This window comes from Pan paniscus, chromosome 14 (assembly GCF_029289425.2).
Source record: "Pan paniscus chromosome 14, NHGRI_mPanPan1-v2.0_pri, whole genome shotgun sequence".
NCBI classification, from domain to species: domain Eukaryota; kingdom Metazoa; phylum Chordata; class Mammalia; order Primates; family Hominidae; genus Pan; species Pan paniscus.
Window position 1 is genome coordinate 35,299,248 of NC_073263.2, and position 17,984 is coordinate 35,317,231.

Sequence of the window (17,984 nt, forward strand, 5' to 3'; positions counted from 1 at the left end):
ACATGTGGGTGTGTACATCAGCTGAACCCTGGACTAAGAGTCTCAGAATAAATGGCAAACCTTCCAGCTTGAGACATAATTTCTTGTCTTTAAAGTCTTCTGATCCATAGGGAAAATAAACATAGAGAATGAAGTTTCTCTTTTCTAGGCTCAAATGAAGGGCCTTCCATGTTGTTGGCACTCACTCAAGAAACATTTAAATGAATGACTTGGAAGTGCAGGCAAGCTGGCTGGGACATCTGTCACTGTGCTGATGGCCAGCATGGATTTGGTCGGTCCAGCTGGCTGGGTGTGGCTTCTTGTCTTCCCCTGGTGCTCCTCCTGGAGCTTGGTGGGGGGCGTGGGGGGTGGGGGCAGGCTACCTTCTAAGGAAGAGCACAGCTTTTCTTCCATTTAGGAGATGTTATAAGAACATTTCCAGGATGCTCCTATACCTGTTTTGTATTTGTTACCCAGTTACTTCCATTTCCAGGACTGCCTTCCCTGTACATGAGTGCCACCTTGCCCACTACCCATCCAAATGGCCAGGAGTTGTGGAAGGTCCTTCTTTCCCAATTCCCATATGTGGCAGTTTTATCATTTCCAATCCCAGACTTGTGCTTGAGGCTTTCACACCAAGGCCCAGGTTTTCGATGGGAGGTTTTTGGCAGAGCTGCCAGCCTCGTAAAACAAGGTAATGGTCTTTAGGAAGTAATCACTTTAGCTATTGTTTCCCAGCAGTTGCCAGAGAGTCTAGAAAGGACCCAGTGACTTCACGACAGTACAGCAAAAGGGAGAACAGCAGCTGCAGCAGCAGCCTGTGGATGGCAGGGAAGGTGACTGCTAATTTTACAAGCACTTGGAGATATTCTGGCACCTTCATAGGACACCAGGGAACCTGCAGTCACTTTTGCTGGCTGACTTTTCAATCTCCTAGCATTGAAAAGCTCAACAGGAAAGAACTTAAATCCATTGTACAGTTTTGCAATTTTCTCTAAGGCCAATATTACACATGGAGTGCCTAATGGGAAATTGCTACAAAAGTGGCAGCTAATTACAGGTTAGTGGATAAAACAACACCCTTCTCTGGAGAGCCTGTGCACGTAGGTTAAAGGATAAAATAGGGCTGAATGGTATTTGATTTATTTGTATTTATCCAAGTCAGTGGCCCAGGCAAGAACGTAATATATGAAAAGGGACATTTTTGAAATAGCTGTTTTTGAATTATGCTCATGAAATACACACTGTGCTACAGAGGACATGTGGGAAAGCTACACTCTGACCGCATGACTAATTTTTAAAGCCTTGCATAGAGAGAATTCCCCTAAGAACACAGCTGGGCTATTCCTTCGTGAACTGAATGTGTCAATTATGAATTGAACTAAGATGAAATTTTACTCCAATATGGCAAATGAACTGAGGAGTGTACCCTTCAGCTAAGGTATTATGTAGTAGTTCATACACCAAGTACTATTATTTTATTAACTTTAAGAACATGTTTTACATAAAAACAGGCAACATCAAAAAAGCTCAGTTGATAAATGAACATAATATATCACAGATGATTTCATTCCACATTAACCTACATGTATCAGCTTAAACTGAAGGATTAGGGGGGAAAATTGGATCTCATTCCACCTTTAATTAAGGACACAAATTGTTTGAAAGTTATTTCATTAGGATTCTGAAAATCAAAGATTAACCTATGCCATCTGATCCATGCAGCAAGTGATAAATTCAGTATTTTCAAAAGAAATATTGAATTTTTTTCTTGAGTCAAATTGAAACCTTTCAGAAACTTGTTTAAATGCGCCAAGTCCCTACCCACCTTTTTAGTATGTATGAGCAAAATACTATTGAATTTCACACTCAACTAAGCCTTTAATAATTTTCTTTCAGCCAGAATGAAAAAGGCTAGTATTAATTTCCTAATAAAATTTTTTTTCAAAAGTTATCGAGGATATGACTATAACCTTGGACCAGTTTCAATTTCTTTTTATTTTTTCTGAGAATACACCAAAGATTAATGTCAATGGCAAGTGAGAAATTGTCCCTAGAGAACTATTCAAGGACTTTTTCTTACTACATTTGATTGGACTGGAGTGAACTGACATTATAGCATCTTTATCATCACCTTTAAAATTCTATTTTCTCTTAGTAGCAACAGTGAAGACTTTAGAAATATTACTTACTTTAAATTAATAAAGTATATCACAGACAAAATATACAATTTTACATTAAAGCAACATTAAGGGTCTCAATTTCGTTGAACAGAAACAAATGCTGAAGAAATTTACAGGTATGATTTAATTTTAGAGAGCGCTCTTTCTTTAGGGAACAAAATGAAACTAGATCTCTCATTTGTCTGTATGGGCAAGATATGGTAAACCTCATGATCAAAACACATGCCAGTTAGAAACTTGATCACAGAAATGATGCTCAGTGTTGAAACCCAACAATAAACAAACAAACAAAAACCCCCACTCTAAACAGAGGCATTTAAGCCTCTCCACTGAATTTCCTGTTTCCCACCAGTTTACGACCCTTAATGTTACTGGATGAATGGTTGCATATTTGAGATGATTAAAAATAAAAGACTGGCTTAAAAGCACCTCCTCCTCTAGTGTGTAATTACATACAACCTAAAGATTCCTTCTGACATCCTAGGAACCCCATTTGTTACCGTTTCATGTGTAAGCACCATTGAACCAATTTTTAAAGCACATTTGCAGTTATCAAATGTTTAGTGTGTCCTCAAGTTTCATTGATTTGTTTGCCTTTAAGCAAGAAAAGAGTAAAGTGTATTATTTTCCCCTGCTTCTTATCATATCTGAATTGTCAAAAAATGTTAATTTTGGAAGTGCTTTTAATCACTATTTTCCCCAACAGACTAGAATGGCTCCATGAAATTTGACAATTAAGTAAGGAAATCTTTATCCCCAAAAGAAGCACATATCTTACCCTCTAAACTGCATGCAAAGTAAGGGTCTGTGTGAGAGTATTTTCCCCAAACTCCTAATAGACATGGCAGACAATGTGTAGAAAAATCTGAGTTTTGAACTGACCAACTTCAAGTCTTTTAAAATCCTTGGGCAAAAAAAAATATCATGTAGCAGTTAAAAAAATTATTGACTTACACATTATAGAAAAGATATGTTATCTACAATATATGCCAGGTGACCCATTAAATTTAAAAAATGTGTGCGAATGAGTAACTACATTAAAACTACCATCTTGGATCTTGGTGCTTTCCAAAATTCTGAAATCACTATTAAGGAGGGACCATACCAGATTTTTTTGTTGTTCTTTTCCTTGGAGAATGGGGAAGAAGTTGGAAAGAGAAGGAAGTAAACCTTCACTCTTTGGTACAGCCCTGTATAGCAAACTTCAGCCTGGGGCACATTTTTATGGTCAAATTAAAAACCTTTGAGAATAGGAGTTTATCATAGAAATGCTGACAGATCCTAACCCAGAGAAGGGCTAGGAGCAACACAGTAATATTAAGAAAGCTCTCCCTCAGCACGATTGAGCTTCAGCGCAAGGGATAGAGTTGTCTAATGGACGCCCTTGGCCAGTAAACAACCATGATTTAATGTGCTTGAGACTTGGTCATATGGGAGCTCTGTGACCCTCTAAGCCAAATTTTCTTTTCTTTTTGTTTTCAACTGAAATATGCCTCAAAGGGTAAAGGATTGCAATTTTAGCCTTCATTCATGGATATATTGCTTTCTTTCAACAATATCTGATGGGCCTGTTAACTGCCACCCGTGGGGAGCAGGTTGCAGGAAGGTCTCATTGAACACAAAACACCAAGTGTTTTCAGTAGTTTATTCACATTTTTTTTCTCTGCTTATTTTAATATGCACCACGTGTAAGTTAGATGAGGGCTACGGTAAAAACATTTTTGATGACTGAAATCTTACTTTTCCTTCTAACGATCTGGAGCAAATCACATATTCATTGATCATGACGAATAAAATGATTTCTGCTACAATGTTGAGAAAAAATGTGTTCATTAATATGAACACATGTCTACAGAGATGATTTACACGATGCAAGTAATGAAAAAGTTCTTCCTTAACTAGTCTACTATCAAACTGAAAAGATGAATCTTAAAATTCCCTTGAAAATACCGTATGATTGGTCATGTGTCAGTAAAAGAAAGATGGTCCCCATCACCAGGCCACCACCATAAGAGAGCTCTATTAAATACTTGGGAAAAAATATGGAAACACTTGTGGTGATGATTAAATTGATAATTACATAGATACACTGCCATAATGATACATATTTGTTCTATGATAAGTGAAATCAAAAATAAGATCAATTTGATTATAGAAATTCCTTAAAGAACACCACCACTTAATTATTTCAAACTTGAACTATCCCAAGAATGTCGAGAAAAAAATTAGAAAGCACTGGCTAAAAGCAAAGCAATCTGGATACACCAATGTAGTCAGCATGCCTTGTGCTTGTCTGTTAACCCTCTGAGTACATCTCTGACATTCAGGATCTTGGTAGCTTAATGTTAGAAAGATTGCATTCCATCTGATTACTCAAGATTTCTACTTGACTGGTCACATTTCACTGTTTATTCAGCATAGATCACTCAAATTCTACAGCGATGTGCTGGGATCCCCATGCTGAATGGGCCCTGCATTCTTCTGAGCTGCCCTTCTGCAGTGTGCTGAGAAACACTCCCTAGCTTCACACGGTCCAGAGTCCCCCTAGACGTCGACGGGAAAAGGCCTGAGCCATGCACCGCAGGCTCAGTACACTAGATGCTGTAGCAATATAGTTAATGCCCACAGAAAAAGCAGTAATTCAGAGAAAGAAAGGAAAATGACAGTCCACTGCAGGTAGGTCTCTGCCCATTGCATTCTTCACACTTTTAGAGTTGAGGCCAGGCTGTAGAACTACTCCATAGCCTTGGAATAGTGCTTTGCTTTATATTTCTAGAGAAAGCAGTAATTTCCAACTAGTTCAGTGTTCCTCATTAATATGGAATATACCTACACACCAACATTCTTTCTGGTGTTCTGTGCCCCCCACCCCCACCTCCCCCCCAAAAACAACTCAACTAATTTACTGATTTATGCTACTTTGTGATTTTGCGTGTTATCACTTCCAGATGCTCTAAAAGGGGGGGAAAAAACCTCAATAAACGATATGCTTTTTACATGTCAGGACAACACAGACCACAGAGATGAACCTAAATGTAAAAGAGCAAAAAATTTTGGTGATGGTGTTGCAAAAGTAATGACATGTGATTTAAAAATCCATATTAATGTAGACCATAGTTTCAGGGTTGAAGAGTAAAAATGCAGCAAGTGAAGATCAACGTGCATTTGAAAATAAAGGACTATAGAAACGTTGTTCACAAATTTTAAGACTCTCAGGTATTAAAGTATATTCAAAACAGAGAACATAGGTACTGTTCAGCCACCAGATGCAAATTTCATGAGATATCCCTCTCTGGTTGTCTCATGGATCCCAGAGCCCAGCAAACCTTGGGAACACATTTGAGTTGGGCACCTGCCTCTAAGACACCCCAGGAGAATCCTCTCTGAGCACTGTGGTGATGCACAGAACCTGCAAATCCCCATTATAAAACGGAATCTGTTCCAGAAGAAACTCAGGCCTGGAGACACTGCACCAGGGAGATAGATTGGTAACAAGAGTGAAAATACAGGTCTCAGACAGGACTTGGCCCAAAGACAGAAAAAACACTATGACCTCCTGGACAGCTAAAGACAGTGGTATTTAAAAAAAAATCATTTTAGGGGATGGAGGTTTTATCCTCAGGGGTATCATCTAGGTATTTCATCCTGATCTTCCTAGGAGACTATATAGGTAACCTAAAGGTGCACATGGAATTGTCTTGCCAGTGGTTTATTCACTGAAAACTTATTGTGAGAACATTCTGGATTGTGTTCCCAGTGTGCTTTCTCCTCAGCCATCTTGCAAAGCACCTGCCTCCAGTCCCCTTGTGCCCCAGCTCTCCTATGTGTGGATTTCATACTAGACGTAGATTGCACAGTGATGACCACAGTGCGTGGAAAAGCAGGTGAGAAAAATCACAGGATCTTATTCCCTCTTTCTGTTTGAAATTCCAGCCCTGCAGAGCACCGGGCAATTTATTGCTCTTTTCCACCAGTTGTTTCTTTCCTGTAGATGTCTGACACTGAGTAGAGAGACCCTCACTCACCAAGCACAAGACAAGCTGTGGTGACTCCCTGAGAGTCTGCGCTGGCGCTAGCAGCAGCTGATATGGAAGCAGCATTTCTGGGGCGTCATCAGTACATCTTCATGTGGAGACAATTTGGGGGGCACCATCTATTTCCTGGGTCAAGCTCTTTGCCACAAACCCAATTCCCTCCACTTGGGATGCAGAACTCACTGCAACTGACAGTCATATCTCTAATGAAAAAAAAAATCTGTTTCTGAATAGGATTGTGAAGAAGAAAGAACCGTGCGTGTGTCGAAGTTATAAACCTGCCACGTTCTAAACCCACAGAAAAGGACAAACAAGATATCATTCTAAATGTCCTTCTTTTCTGGACATTTCAGCATCTAACAACACCCCTTGATCTGCAGTAAAATCAAGAAACATGTGTGTATACATCCAAAGGCCTGAAAAATTCCCCAACAAGAATTCTCAATAAAATTCTATGCACTCAGAGGGTTAACAAGTGCTATATTATATACTGCAGATCCTAGCTTGACTGATGAAAACATTCATTGCTTCTAAGTTTAAAAAAAAAATTGCAAATTGGCCTTAACCCTTTGAGGACTCTATTAGCAGCAAATTACCATCTTCACAATCACCACGTGTCATCTCATTCAGTAAAGGGAAACCACTACAAAGATACCTGAAAACACTTTCAGTTCTGCCATTCAAGCATTGAGCGCTAGATAGATCAGATGAAACTGTTTTACACAAATTTGGGGGAAAAAAAATCTCAGAGTCTCAAAGGGTTAAGCTAGGACTTTGAGTAAAAGGGTCTTATTAAAAGGGCGAGTTAGGGGAGCGAACAGTCTCGGAGGAGCTTGGGGAGTAGTCTTCCGATTCCGAGTTGAGTTCGGGAGGAGCTGGCTGCGCCTTGTACCGGCTCCTCACATCCTGGTTGCGTCTTCGTCGGAAAACCTGCCTCTCCTTATCAAGAGCGGTGGTCTAGCAGGGGCATAAAATGAGAAAGAGGACAATTAGGGCGAGGGAAATGGCAAAACAAACTCTTTCTAGAACTTTCTGAGGTCAGAAAAAACACACTGGCCAAGTTCACCTGTCCATCATGGCACACTTTTTGTTGACAGTCACCACTCTCAGGGAGCCCTCTGCTCCCCACAAATCCAGGTCTTTAAGGGACCTGGTCATGACATCTGCAGGCACAGGCAGGATGGATGGTGTACTGGGTTTGACCCTTCCCCACTCCTCCCCAGACTTTTGCTAGCTGCACATTTATTTACCCTTGGTGGCTCCTAGGCTAGCCAGAGGACACTCCCACCTTCTCTGAAAAGGGGTGCCTGAGTCCTGTGTGTAAAAATGCTCCCTGGGCAACTTCAATTAACATGCAGCTCAGGGTAGCTGCATAATGCAGATGAAAGGTGATGAAGTTGTCAGTCAGACATGGAAACGGAGCCAGGGCTCATCCTGTTCTTTTAGCACCTCCTCACTCTAAATGATCTTATCATCTGTTGATGAGGGAGTGTGGCTGAATTTCTGGGAAGGATTGGTTTAATTTTAATGAAACCAATGCCTGAAATTGAACACTGCTTTGAATGCAATTAAACCAAGTGGAAACCTTCCCACGGATTTCACTTTACAAAGTTCATTTTCATCGTAGTATTTGGTAATTTATGAAACTGAGATTCAGTTTTGTAGGTATTCCAACTCCCAGTCTCTATGCCTCAATTTCCTGAGGAGACCTCCGATGATTCCCCGGATGTGTTATCTGCCTGTAGCTCTGGATGTTATCATGACATCAGAATGGGGGACAGCATGACTTCATCACAGATTTAATGGGTGTGGGGGAAAAATGGGGTCATTACAGAGAAACCTTACACAGAAAGCAGAAGAGTAGGTATGAGGTCTGAAGAAAAATATAGAACACATATAAAAGTTGAAGGCGTTCTTATTTGAAAATCCCCCTTTAAAAGGATGTAGCCTGGAGGTTATTCTGCTTTTAAGAGATTACTTTTCTTCTACAGGGATATATGCCACCATTTTTCCTCTTGAAAATTTACTGTTAGCTCCTTCAAAGAACAGAGATAAATTTACAGCCAGCCTGGTTCTGAGAACACAGTGAAAACTAAGCCCCTCATACAATTGCAGTATAGCATTAGGGCAATCTTAGATCTAAAATAGGCCAATCAAAGTTCCAAAATGAAGTAATAAAGAGATAAAGAAAGGCAGTGTGTAGTACCAGTACAGTAAATGGCTTCGTTAGGCTGAACTGCTCTACTTCAGAAACTATCCACACACTGAATGAACAGGGTTACAAACCAATGAGGAAGATAAACTTCAATAATTCACTTCTTGTCTCACTAGATTGTTAATACAATGATTCAGTAACTGGTCTGTTGAAACGTCTACCTTTGATTCTTGTGGAATTTTTAAGGATCCTCATATAGTTCTTAGTCTTAAACCTATTGATTTTATGATATTTTCAGTATCATAAACCCAAATTCCTAACTTTATTTAAAACATTGTAAAGTTACGACACATGGTATTTTGCTTTCAAAGCAAACTGAAATGTTCTGTTTGTGTAGAGTTGAATGGTTGTAAAAAAAACAGACGTCTATTTAGTCTGTCTTACATAAAAAGCATTTTGTAGTTAATCCAAAAGTAATATAAACACCTCTTGGCCATAAAAAATCTTTCTATTTCTACCTCCTTGAGAAAGAAAAAAGTCATTGGCATTGGAATGAATTCTGACTTGTGAACAGAGGCAGTCAGATGTGGGGAAGAAAAGCACATCAGGTTTGTGGTCAGGGATTTTGCGTCCCACTCTGTCCATTGCTGACCATTCACCCAGGTTTCTCATCTTTTAAATAAGAAGCACCTTTCCACTCTCACAGAGTTGCTGTAGGTAGAAATGGATGTGCAAATGCTTTCTAAACAGCCAAGACTCCCAGAAATGTAAGGTGTTCTTTTGTTTACAATTTGATGTAAGACATTGTTTTAAAATCAAGTAACTGCAGGTCATAGAAAAGCAATGTGCACAAAGCTCACATTAGAATTTAACTCAGTACTTTCCCTCTTTCCTTCAGTTTCACTGGCACCTTCTTGATATTTACTTCATTTCCCCATTATCCACTCAATACTTCACACTCTTGGCTGCAGCCACTGAAATACACCATTCTCCACAAATACTGTAATTCAGTTTATGCAGAAGCTGGTGGCACTTAATATTGAGCCCATGCTTGGATGGTCCCCTCACACTCACTTTCACCTTCATTTCTGCAAATCCTTGTAAGAACAATTATATTCTCTTCCTTACTTGTCCTGCCTAGAAAGCCCTTCCCCTGTCCCTGTTGAAGTAGTCAGTTCTGGCCACTCCTACAGATTTCCCTACTCAGCAGCTTTCCAAATGTTCACCTTTGTAGATAAGGCCTCATGCACAAATGCTCCTGAGCTTTCAGGTGCATGGATCCCCAGGATCCTCATGACACGTATTCTTGGAAATATATCACGGTCATGGGCATGTGTCATGAGTGGTTCAAGGTTGTCTCTATTGGATTTGCAGACTCTTAAAGTTGAATGAGGGTTTATAAAGCATTTTTGTCCAATGTTCTGTCTTTACAGGCAGGGAAACTGAGACCTAGGCATGTGGAGAGACTTGCCCATGTGCATTGCTAACTAGGAACAGAACTCAGTCTTCTCCTGTGCAAAGCCCAAGCAGTTTCTTCCCATTTACTCTGAAGTTTATTGAAATGATAAATTAAAGTCACTGCACTCCCAGCAGCTCAACCCTTCTCTGTTCCCAGCCAGCATGAGCTAGGGAAAGACATTGGCCACAGGTAGTATCAAAGACCAAAAGACAGTGGCTTCTCCACATTGATGATCAGAGAAACTTCTCTTTGTAGAGCAGATAGGATCCACCATGTACACAATCCCGTGTACACATTCTGAATTTTGATGCTCATAAACTCCTAAGGAGACCTGAGTCTGATGACAGAGGTGCAGTTTTCCACCCCTCAGGTCCTCACAATATTCTCAAACCAGCATTGAGGATTCCCAACTGACCTGCTCTCAGAGATGTTCCAGAGGGTGTCTCTGACTACAGGTCTCTCCTTCTGGGCCCCCGCCCACTCTGCTTAGAGAAAGTATTTTAGGAACTTCTTCCTTCTCTGTTTCCATGACAGTCTAGTACCATTATCGTTGTTCATCCTGCCTGCACCATAATTGACCCTAATTAACTGTTTTCCCTACCACTTTGTAGACTCTTTGGAGGACCAAGGTCAAGCGTTGGACATCGTCTCTGTGTTTTCCACAGTTCACAGCACACAGTGGATATTCTATGAACTTTGTGGCATTTGAAAGATGGGAAAGTATAATGGAGGTGATCTGTTTCTCTCTCTTCAAAAACTTTGTGGCTTTTGAGATATGAGAAAGTACAATAGAGGTGATCTGCTTCTCTCTGGAGCACCCACCTTCCGGTCCATTCTGCACACAGGTGTCAGGTCAATTTCCACAAGGTCCAATTTATTTACAGCTCCTCATAAAGCCCAATTCCTTGTCCCAGCCTTTGCAATGTGCTTCCAATAAAAACTTCCAGGGTGTAGTACCTATTATTACTCAAAATGATCCTATGGCATCAGTAGACTCATTGTCTTCCTTTACTGGACACTTGATTTTCAAGCACGGCATCTGTTTACTTTGCCTATGGTTAACTATACCTTAATTTCCCTTTGCATACCTCCTCACTCCCACATTCCATGATCCTGATGAAGTTGACCCTACTCCTATCTCTGGGAGTAGGGTTGGGGTGGGCTTGTGACTCAGGAGTAAGCCTGAGTTTACTGCATTCCCCAATACCCATGAATGACCCAAGATGGGCACCCGACCCCGTCAATAGGACATGGTAAGACTTTTGCTGGAACTTCACATTTATAATGAATCCCAATTTTGAGAGACTGGCAGGCCTGGAGCTGCTTCTCCCATCCTGGGAACCATGTGAAGTCCAACACTAAAGCCAACACAGGGAGGCAGGGTTGGAGGATGTCAAGAAACCAAGCATTAACTGAGTGCTGGATCCATCCATCACTGAACTCAGACTCAACCTGTGAATCTTTCAGGCTATGTAAAAGAATACATTTCCTTTTTCACTTAAGCCAGTTTGGTTTTGGTTTTCTTCACTTGCCATAAAAACAGTCCAAACTGATGTATCTCTGAATGTACTTTAATCATTCTCACATCTACCTCTTGGTTCAAGGTACTCGCCAACATGAAATTACCTCTCTTTCTCTCTCTGCCCACTCAAATTTATTTATTTATTTATTTATTTTTATTTTCTCGGAGTCTCACTCTTGTTGCCCAGGCTGGAGTGCAGTGGCACAATCTTGGCTCACTGCAACCGCCACCTCCCGGGTTCAAGTGATTCTCCTGCTTCAGCCTCCCAAGTAGCTGGAATTACAGGCACCCACGACCACACCCGGCTAATTTTTGTATTTTCAGTATAGACGGGGTTTCACCATGTTGGCCTGGCTGGTCTCGAACTCCTGACCTCAGGTGATCCACCTGCCTCGGCCTCCCAAAGTGCTGGGATTACAGGTGTGAGCCACTGCGCCCGGCCAATTTATTTATTCTTGAAGACTTGATCAAATTTTACCACCTGTACCATATATTTTCTTTCTAAACTCCTTAGGCAAGAATTGTTTTGACCAAACTTTTGGGAATTAATTGCACACTGACCTTCTATTATTTTTCTTTGCATATTCCCCAAATACCTTGCCAACTACTCTATGGTAGAATTTGAAACTTCTTTGCATTTTCCAGATGATTAGTAGACTGTAGCACACATGTTAAGTGTGTATTAAATATTTCTTAGTAAATACAGCATTATTTTAGGGGACTATATACTTTCTGAATAATAACAATAGCAAAAAATAGAATTCAAAGCAACTCCAACACAAAAAAGAAGTAAAAAGTATTAAGAGTCAATATTTAAGACTATAACTTATGTTTCAAATATGACCAAATTCTTATGTCAGATAAAGTTAAAATTCTCTTATGAATTCACTCATCCTACAAGCATTTATTGTGGTCTAATTTCTTATCATACTAAACACTGTCAAGTATGATGTTTAGAAGTTTGTGCCTACAAAATTAACTTGACTCTAAAATATATGCAGTTCATCTTTTCCAATTGAATTTTGTAGCCCATATATGCAGTTTGGGACAGATGAAGTTACCAAGGAAATAGCACTGTAGGCTAATATATAATTTTTACAAGGTATAGTCATAAAACATGTAATCCAATTGAAAATTTCTTCCCTGCCCCTGAAAAAAAAAAAAAAGCATTTGAAACATAATTTGTTCCTCTGAAATCCTGCATCACAACTTCAGAGTGTGAGCCCTTTCAACCATTTCTAAAAGGCAGCTTTACTATTTTTTTAGGCAGGGGAGTCCTCAAGAGTCAACTTGATTTTGTGTGTGTGTGTATGGCTAGCTTTACTCTTTATCAATCACAAAAAAATCCCCAGACATCAAGCAAATAGGGTCTCTTCAGAACGCCTATTTTTGTAAATTAAGTATGTCCTCGGGTATAGGCTTGAGGCTCCATGAACACTTAAGAGTTCCTAACAGATTTATTATTTTATTAGTTATTTTGTTCACAGTTTGTAGCTTTGTTGGAACCTACATGAATAGGCTTGCAGTAGAATTCCCAAGTGTTTCCTTAGTAAGTTACCACTTCATTAAGAGATCCTAAGAGACTCTGAAGAGCGCATTATCACATTTTGGTGCTAATTATCACAGGTTAGAGGTAAGCAAGAAATCTCTTGAGATTCTGGAGTTGACCAGTGGTAACCAAGGATGTAGCTCTAACCTAGTTACTTCAGATATGTGCACAATAGCGACTGCCATGCTGGGTACTGGGTGAGAGCTGAGTAATGATGGCCTGGGGGAAGCTGGTAAAGAGAGAACACATGGTTGATTAAATAAAATGGTATAGAGAAATGGACTAATATAAACCTGCCCTATCCAGAAGAAACACTGCATATTCCTACCACAATCTGTAAGCCCTGGCTTATCACAAAGCCCCTAGCAGATGCTAGATCAAGTGTGAAAGCAGACGAACGGTAAAATAATGCCAGCTATCTCAGCAACTCAGGTGGCTGCACATGTGGTAGCTGAAAATCTTAGGGAAATCCATCCCCATTGTGTTGGTGCCTGCCGTAACACCAGGCATACGTAAATAAAAGACAGTGCTTGCCTATTATCAGATTTATTCCCATAAAGGATACATCTACTGAATTTGGCCAGTGGCCTCTTCTGTTACAATGAAACGACAGTATCCTCCACATGTGCTCAGATAGTTTAAATCCTTCGTTCTGACATTAAATTGGGAAAATCAGTATAAAGACATATGAACTACCCATCTGGTATGTCTAACATTAAAGGAAAAACATAGCATAGAGGAGGAAGGTCAGGAATAATCAAGAACATGAATTGAAGCATTAGCTTAGGTTTTGCCGGTCTGAGTCACCCCACGTCTCTAACGCTTGTCTTGTCTGGTAGCTTAAGTTTAATCCCCTTGGAAGCAGCAGTAGGTGGAAGTCAGGAGAATTAGCTTTTTGTCCTAGTTCAGCTAATTATGTGACCTTGGACGTGTTTTCTAACCACATTGAGCCCCAATTTCCAGGTCCATAGACTGAAAGGGGGTTATTGTGCATAATCCCTAGGGAAACTTTCACCTATGAAATTCTATGAATATGCTTAATATCACCATCAATCTACTTAATGGGTTATGTTTTTCTCTTAGCAAACAATAGGCCTTACAGTCTATGGACCAAACATATTTCTGTTCCGCAATGCTTGCAGGATTCACAAGAGATGTACTCATTTTCATTGTGAGGCAATGTTTTCTGTCATGGCAGTAATTATTGGATTTAAGTAACTGCATTTTTCAGAGGCAAACATTGACTGCTTTTCCTTTTTTGCTTTTCTTAATTTATTTCTAGCCATCACATATAGTCTTCATTTCATTAATAAAAGAACATTATTGTGCATTTTGCCTTTTAGCCCATCCATTATTCATACTACCTAGGAGACTGAACTGAGGATGCAGCTGCTGGGACATTAATCTCAGGAACCCTTTCTTTTGCTTACCCTTACTCTGTGGGGACTACATTACGATTTGCTTGTCAGTTTGGAAATGTTTTGCTTGCTAGTAAAATTAAACTGACAAATCGATTGAAATATCCACCCTCCTCATTTTATTGGGCTTACTCTCAAGCTTATTGCAGTTCTGTTTTGTTTTGCTTTCATATCCTTTTGAGGTCTTGACAGAAATGACACAGTATCTGAAGACATGGCATGGCTTTTCTTAAAGATGACCATCAAAATGGCAAAAGGAGGCCTTCTTGGGATGCAACTGAGTAGCCTTCCAAGCTGCTTACTTTCTTGGCGTGACTATCTTAAATATTATTCCCCATTTTCCTGGAAGAGCTGACCTTATGCTTCTGCACTACTAATCTTAAACATAGGCTTCTCCTGCTGACCTGGTTCTTAATAGAGTCTTAAATTGGCCTAGCTCTGCAGTGGGTTTCTGATGGCCTCCCATCAGACAGTTAAAATTACAGCCAATTGGTGGCGGTTGAACTCAGGACAAAATTTGTGTGCTTCCTCTGCCCGACAGCCCCTGATTTTCTTATAGGAGCCCAACCTCAGCGGAATTGCCATGTTTGTTCTCCATCATATCAGTAAACTAAACAGCAACCAAAAGCACAGTCTGCCTTAAGAAAATCTATGAAAATTTAGTGCCTACAAAGCAAGTAAATCAGGGATAGTTCCTTTAATTGCAGAAACCATTTTAACCTTGCCAAAAAGCTTAGTCCTGGATTGCTAAAAGTGGGATGTTATTCTAGAGCATCTCATATGTGATTTGATTGCCCAAACTTTGATGTATCCCAAATTCTTCAAAAACATATCTATCCTGAAAAAATCAATGAAAAAATGGTCCCTTCTTTGGAGAGTTCAATCATTTATTTGTTAACAAATATTTATTGAAGGCCTCTTCTGCTAGGCAGTGGAGATATAGTTTTTAACAAGCCCTAATCCTGTTCTTGTGGAATTTGCATTTGTACAGATGGTGCCTTTTAATTTAGACATATTTTCCCCCTAGAAAGGGTGTTGGAAAACTTTTCTGGAGAGGGCAAGATAGTTAATATTTTAAGTTGTGCAAGCCACATGTTTCTCTGACTCAACTACTCAACTCTGCTGCTGTAGGGCAAAGGCAGCCATAGACAGTTTGTAAATGAATGTGTGTGACTGTGTTCCAATAAAACTTTATTTACAAAAAAAGGAAGTGGGCTAGATTTGGCCCATTGTCCATAGTTTGCCAATCCCTGTCCTAGAGGATCACATTTTAAACTTATACTTCATCAGAATTTTTGGCTATAGCTACTTCAGGTAAAACATAATGCCGCAAATGCTCACAAGAAATATAAACATATACATTACTGAGCAGTTTACTCTAATCAGAGCATTAAAACAGTTTATGATTCTACTTTAGTAACAAATGCCTCTCTCTGGAGAGACATCAGTTTTCTCAGGAAAATCTGTGGAGTGGGTGATTTGCTCTTGGAAGTGAGGGAAACAGAAAGCAATTTTTTTTTTTTTTAGTTTCTTCTTTGGGCTGGGGTGTGTGAAAGCACTTTTGCACAAGCAGCTAATTTAATTCTCACCACAAATTTGGAAGGTGGATAACACTCTTCTCCTTTTCGTAGGTGTGGAAAATCAGAGAATGTAACTCGCCCAAGGTCACTGCAGGAAATGGGGTGGACTAGATCCAAACCCAGGGCTTCTTGACTCCAAAGCCACACTCTCTCTGTACACTGGGCTGCCAATCTTTAATTAAGTTAATTGAATCTCAGTCTCCATGACTTTTTTTTGAGACGGAGATTTGCTCTTGTTGCCCAGGCTGGAGTGCAGTGGTGTGACCTCGGCTCATTGCATCTCCACCTCCCGGGCCCAAATGATTCTCCTGCCTCAGCCTCCTGAGTTGCTGGGATTACAGGTGCCCACCACCATGCCCAGCTAATTTTTTGTATTTTTAGTAGAGACGGGGTTTCACCATGTTGGCCAGGCTAGTCTTGAACTCCTGACCTTAGGTGATCCACCCAACTCGGCCTCCCAAAGTGTTGGGATTACAGGTGTGAGCCACCGCGCCCAGCCTCCAAGACTGTTTAATTTCTAAAAGTGCCATGTGTCTGACATATATTTGAGAATTGTTTATTTCAGCCTATGAGTACTTACACCCTTTCTTAGTAAAAGGTGTGTTGATACTTATAATTACGTTCTTTATGTATGATTTCCTGTGCATTTATGCCTCATAAAGCCTCTATCCTCTCAATGAACCTCACTAAGGAGCATTCACAAAGTATGGCAGGAATGAATGTGTAGAAAAGAGCATAGATGTTTACTTTTAAGTCAAAATGAGGGAAAGAGATTCTGAGGCAAGGGCAGAATAAATATGATACTACACAATTTTCAGTCAATCGAGAATCATCAGGAATCTTAGGAAAATGTTAAAATCTCTCTTCAGTTTACACTCAATGATTAAGACTTGGAATGCCATGACATTTTCTCATTTTTAATAATAAGTAAGCTGAATTTTAAAAAGACTTATATGTCATTGGAATCCTCTCTTAAGGGGCCTCTGAAAACAAAATAAAAGAAAATAAAACCTCAGTGAGCAACCTGTTTGAGCTGGGAAATGTAACGCAGATGTTTCACCATTCCCATGTTCTTTCCAATGAACCTTGGTGACCTCCACGCCACAACAGGCATAGGTATCACTCATCTTTTGAGCCTATGGCCTAATAGCTCATGCTTGGGTATAAGGTACAACTGCAAGACCAATCCTAACTACTTTCCTGAGACTTCTCTCTAATCACAGTTTGAGTGGTTTTGAAGTTTAAATCTATGACTTTTCGATGTGTTAAACTGAATCCCCCAAACTCTGTGTTACAGGGGAGCCTCTGGAGTGGGTGGAGCATCTGCCCTGGCTGCCAACCATGCTCTGGCTGTCCCCGGGGACGGCGTTCTCACTCTGCAGAGCAAAGCCAGGACAACTAGCCACCGAGCAACCTGCAATGCATTGCAACTTGCTGTGTACATTTGGCTGCTTCTGGCCGAGGCCGGCCCTACATCCCTTCTCACACCACACGGAGGTTCCTCCCTGGCTTCCAGGGGAACAGTTTTCTCAAACCTGCGCAGAGCAAGATGCATTTAACTGACCCCATTCCTTTTAACAACCGAGCATGACAGCTTTTAATAGCCTTGCAAAGACGGTGCGCGGCCACCACCGCTCTGCCTCATTACTCACTGTTTCAGGACGGTGCTCGAATCCAATATGCACATTTTAGTCACGTCTTGCCTGAGAACTCAACCACCCTTTTGTCCTAGCTCACCTCCCCATTTTATCTCATTTCTCATGTTTAGCTTATGTCTTGTTTTGATATGTGTTTTATTTAATCGGGTTACCCAGTTCTAGCTGTTGCCCTGTTCTGTGTGCTGAAGGTGCAGGATTCTTCTCCATGTGTTACAGGGCATAGCACTTGCCATGGTGACAGCTTCACTTGGGAAGGTAGAAATGTGTGTGACCGCGTCCCCTTTGAATAAGGATGCATTTCCAGGAAGGGGACAATATAACGGGATGCAAATGTTCTCCAGTGGCTTGCAGCAGGGGGAAATGGTGGCTTCTTAGGTCAGGAGAGTGTGGAATAGCCCAGTGAGCTCATACCTGGGGCAGCGTCCTCCCTGGACTCTGGGTGACAGG

At 40.5% G+C, this 17,984-nt stretch overlaps 1 protein-coding gene across 4 annotated transcripts in view; it reads right to left on the reverse strand.

Annotated features, from left to right (window-relative positions):
• Positions 1-1,438: 1,438 nt before the first annotated feature.
• DCLK1 (doublecortin like kinase 1) overlaps positions 1,439-17,984 on the reverse strand; it is a 354,866-nt gene continuing 338,320 nt past the window's right edge. For all 4 annotated transcript variants that reach the window (XM_034936574.4, XM_034936575.4, XM_003826878.5 and 1 more), the window contains one exon: positions 1,439-7,153. In XM_034936574.4, coding sequence (XP_034792465.1) covers positions 6,989-7,153 — 165 coding nt within the window. In that variant the 3' untranslated portion in view covers positions 1,439-6,988. The remainder of the gene's footprint in view (positions 7,154-17,984) is intronic.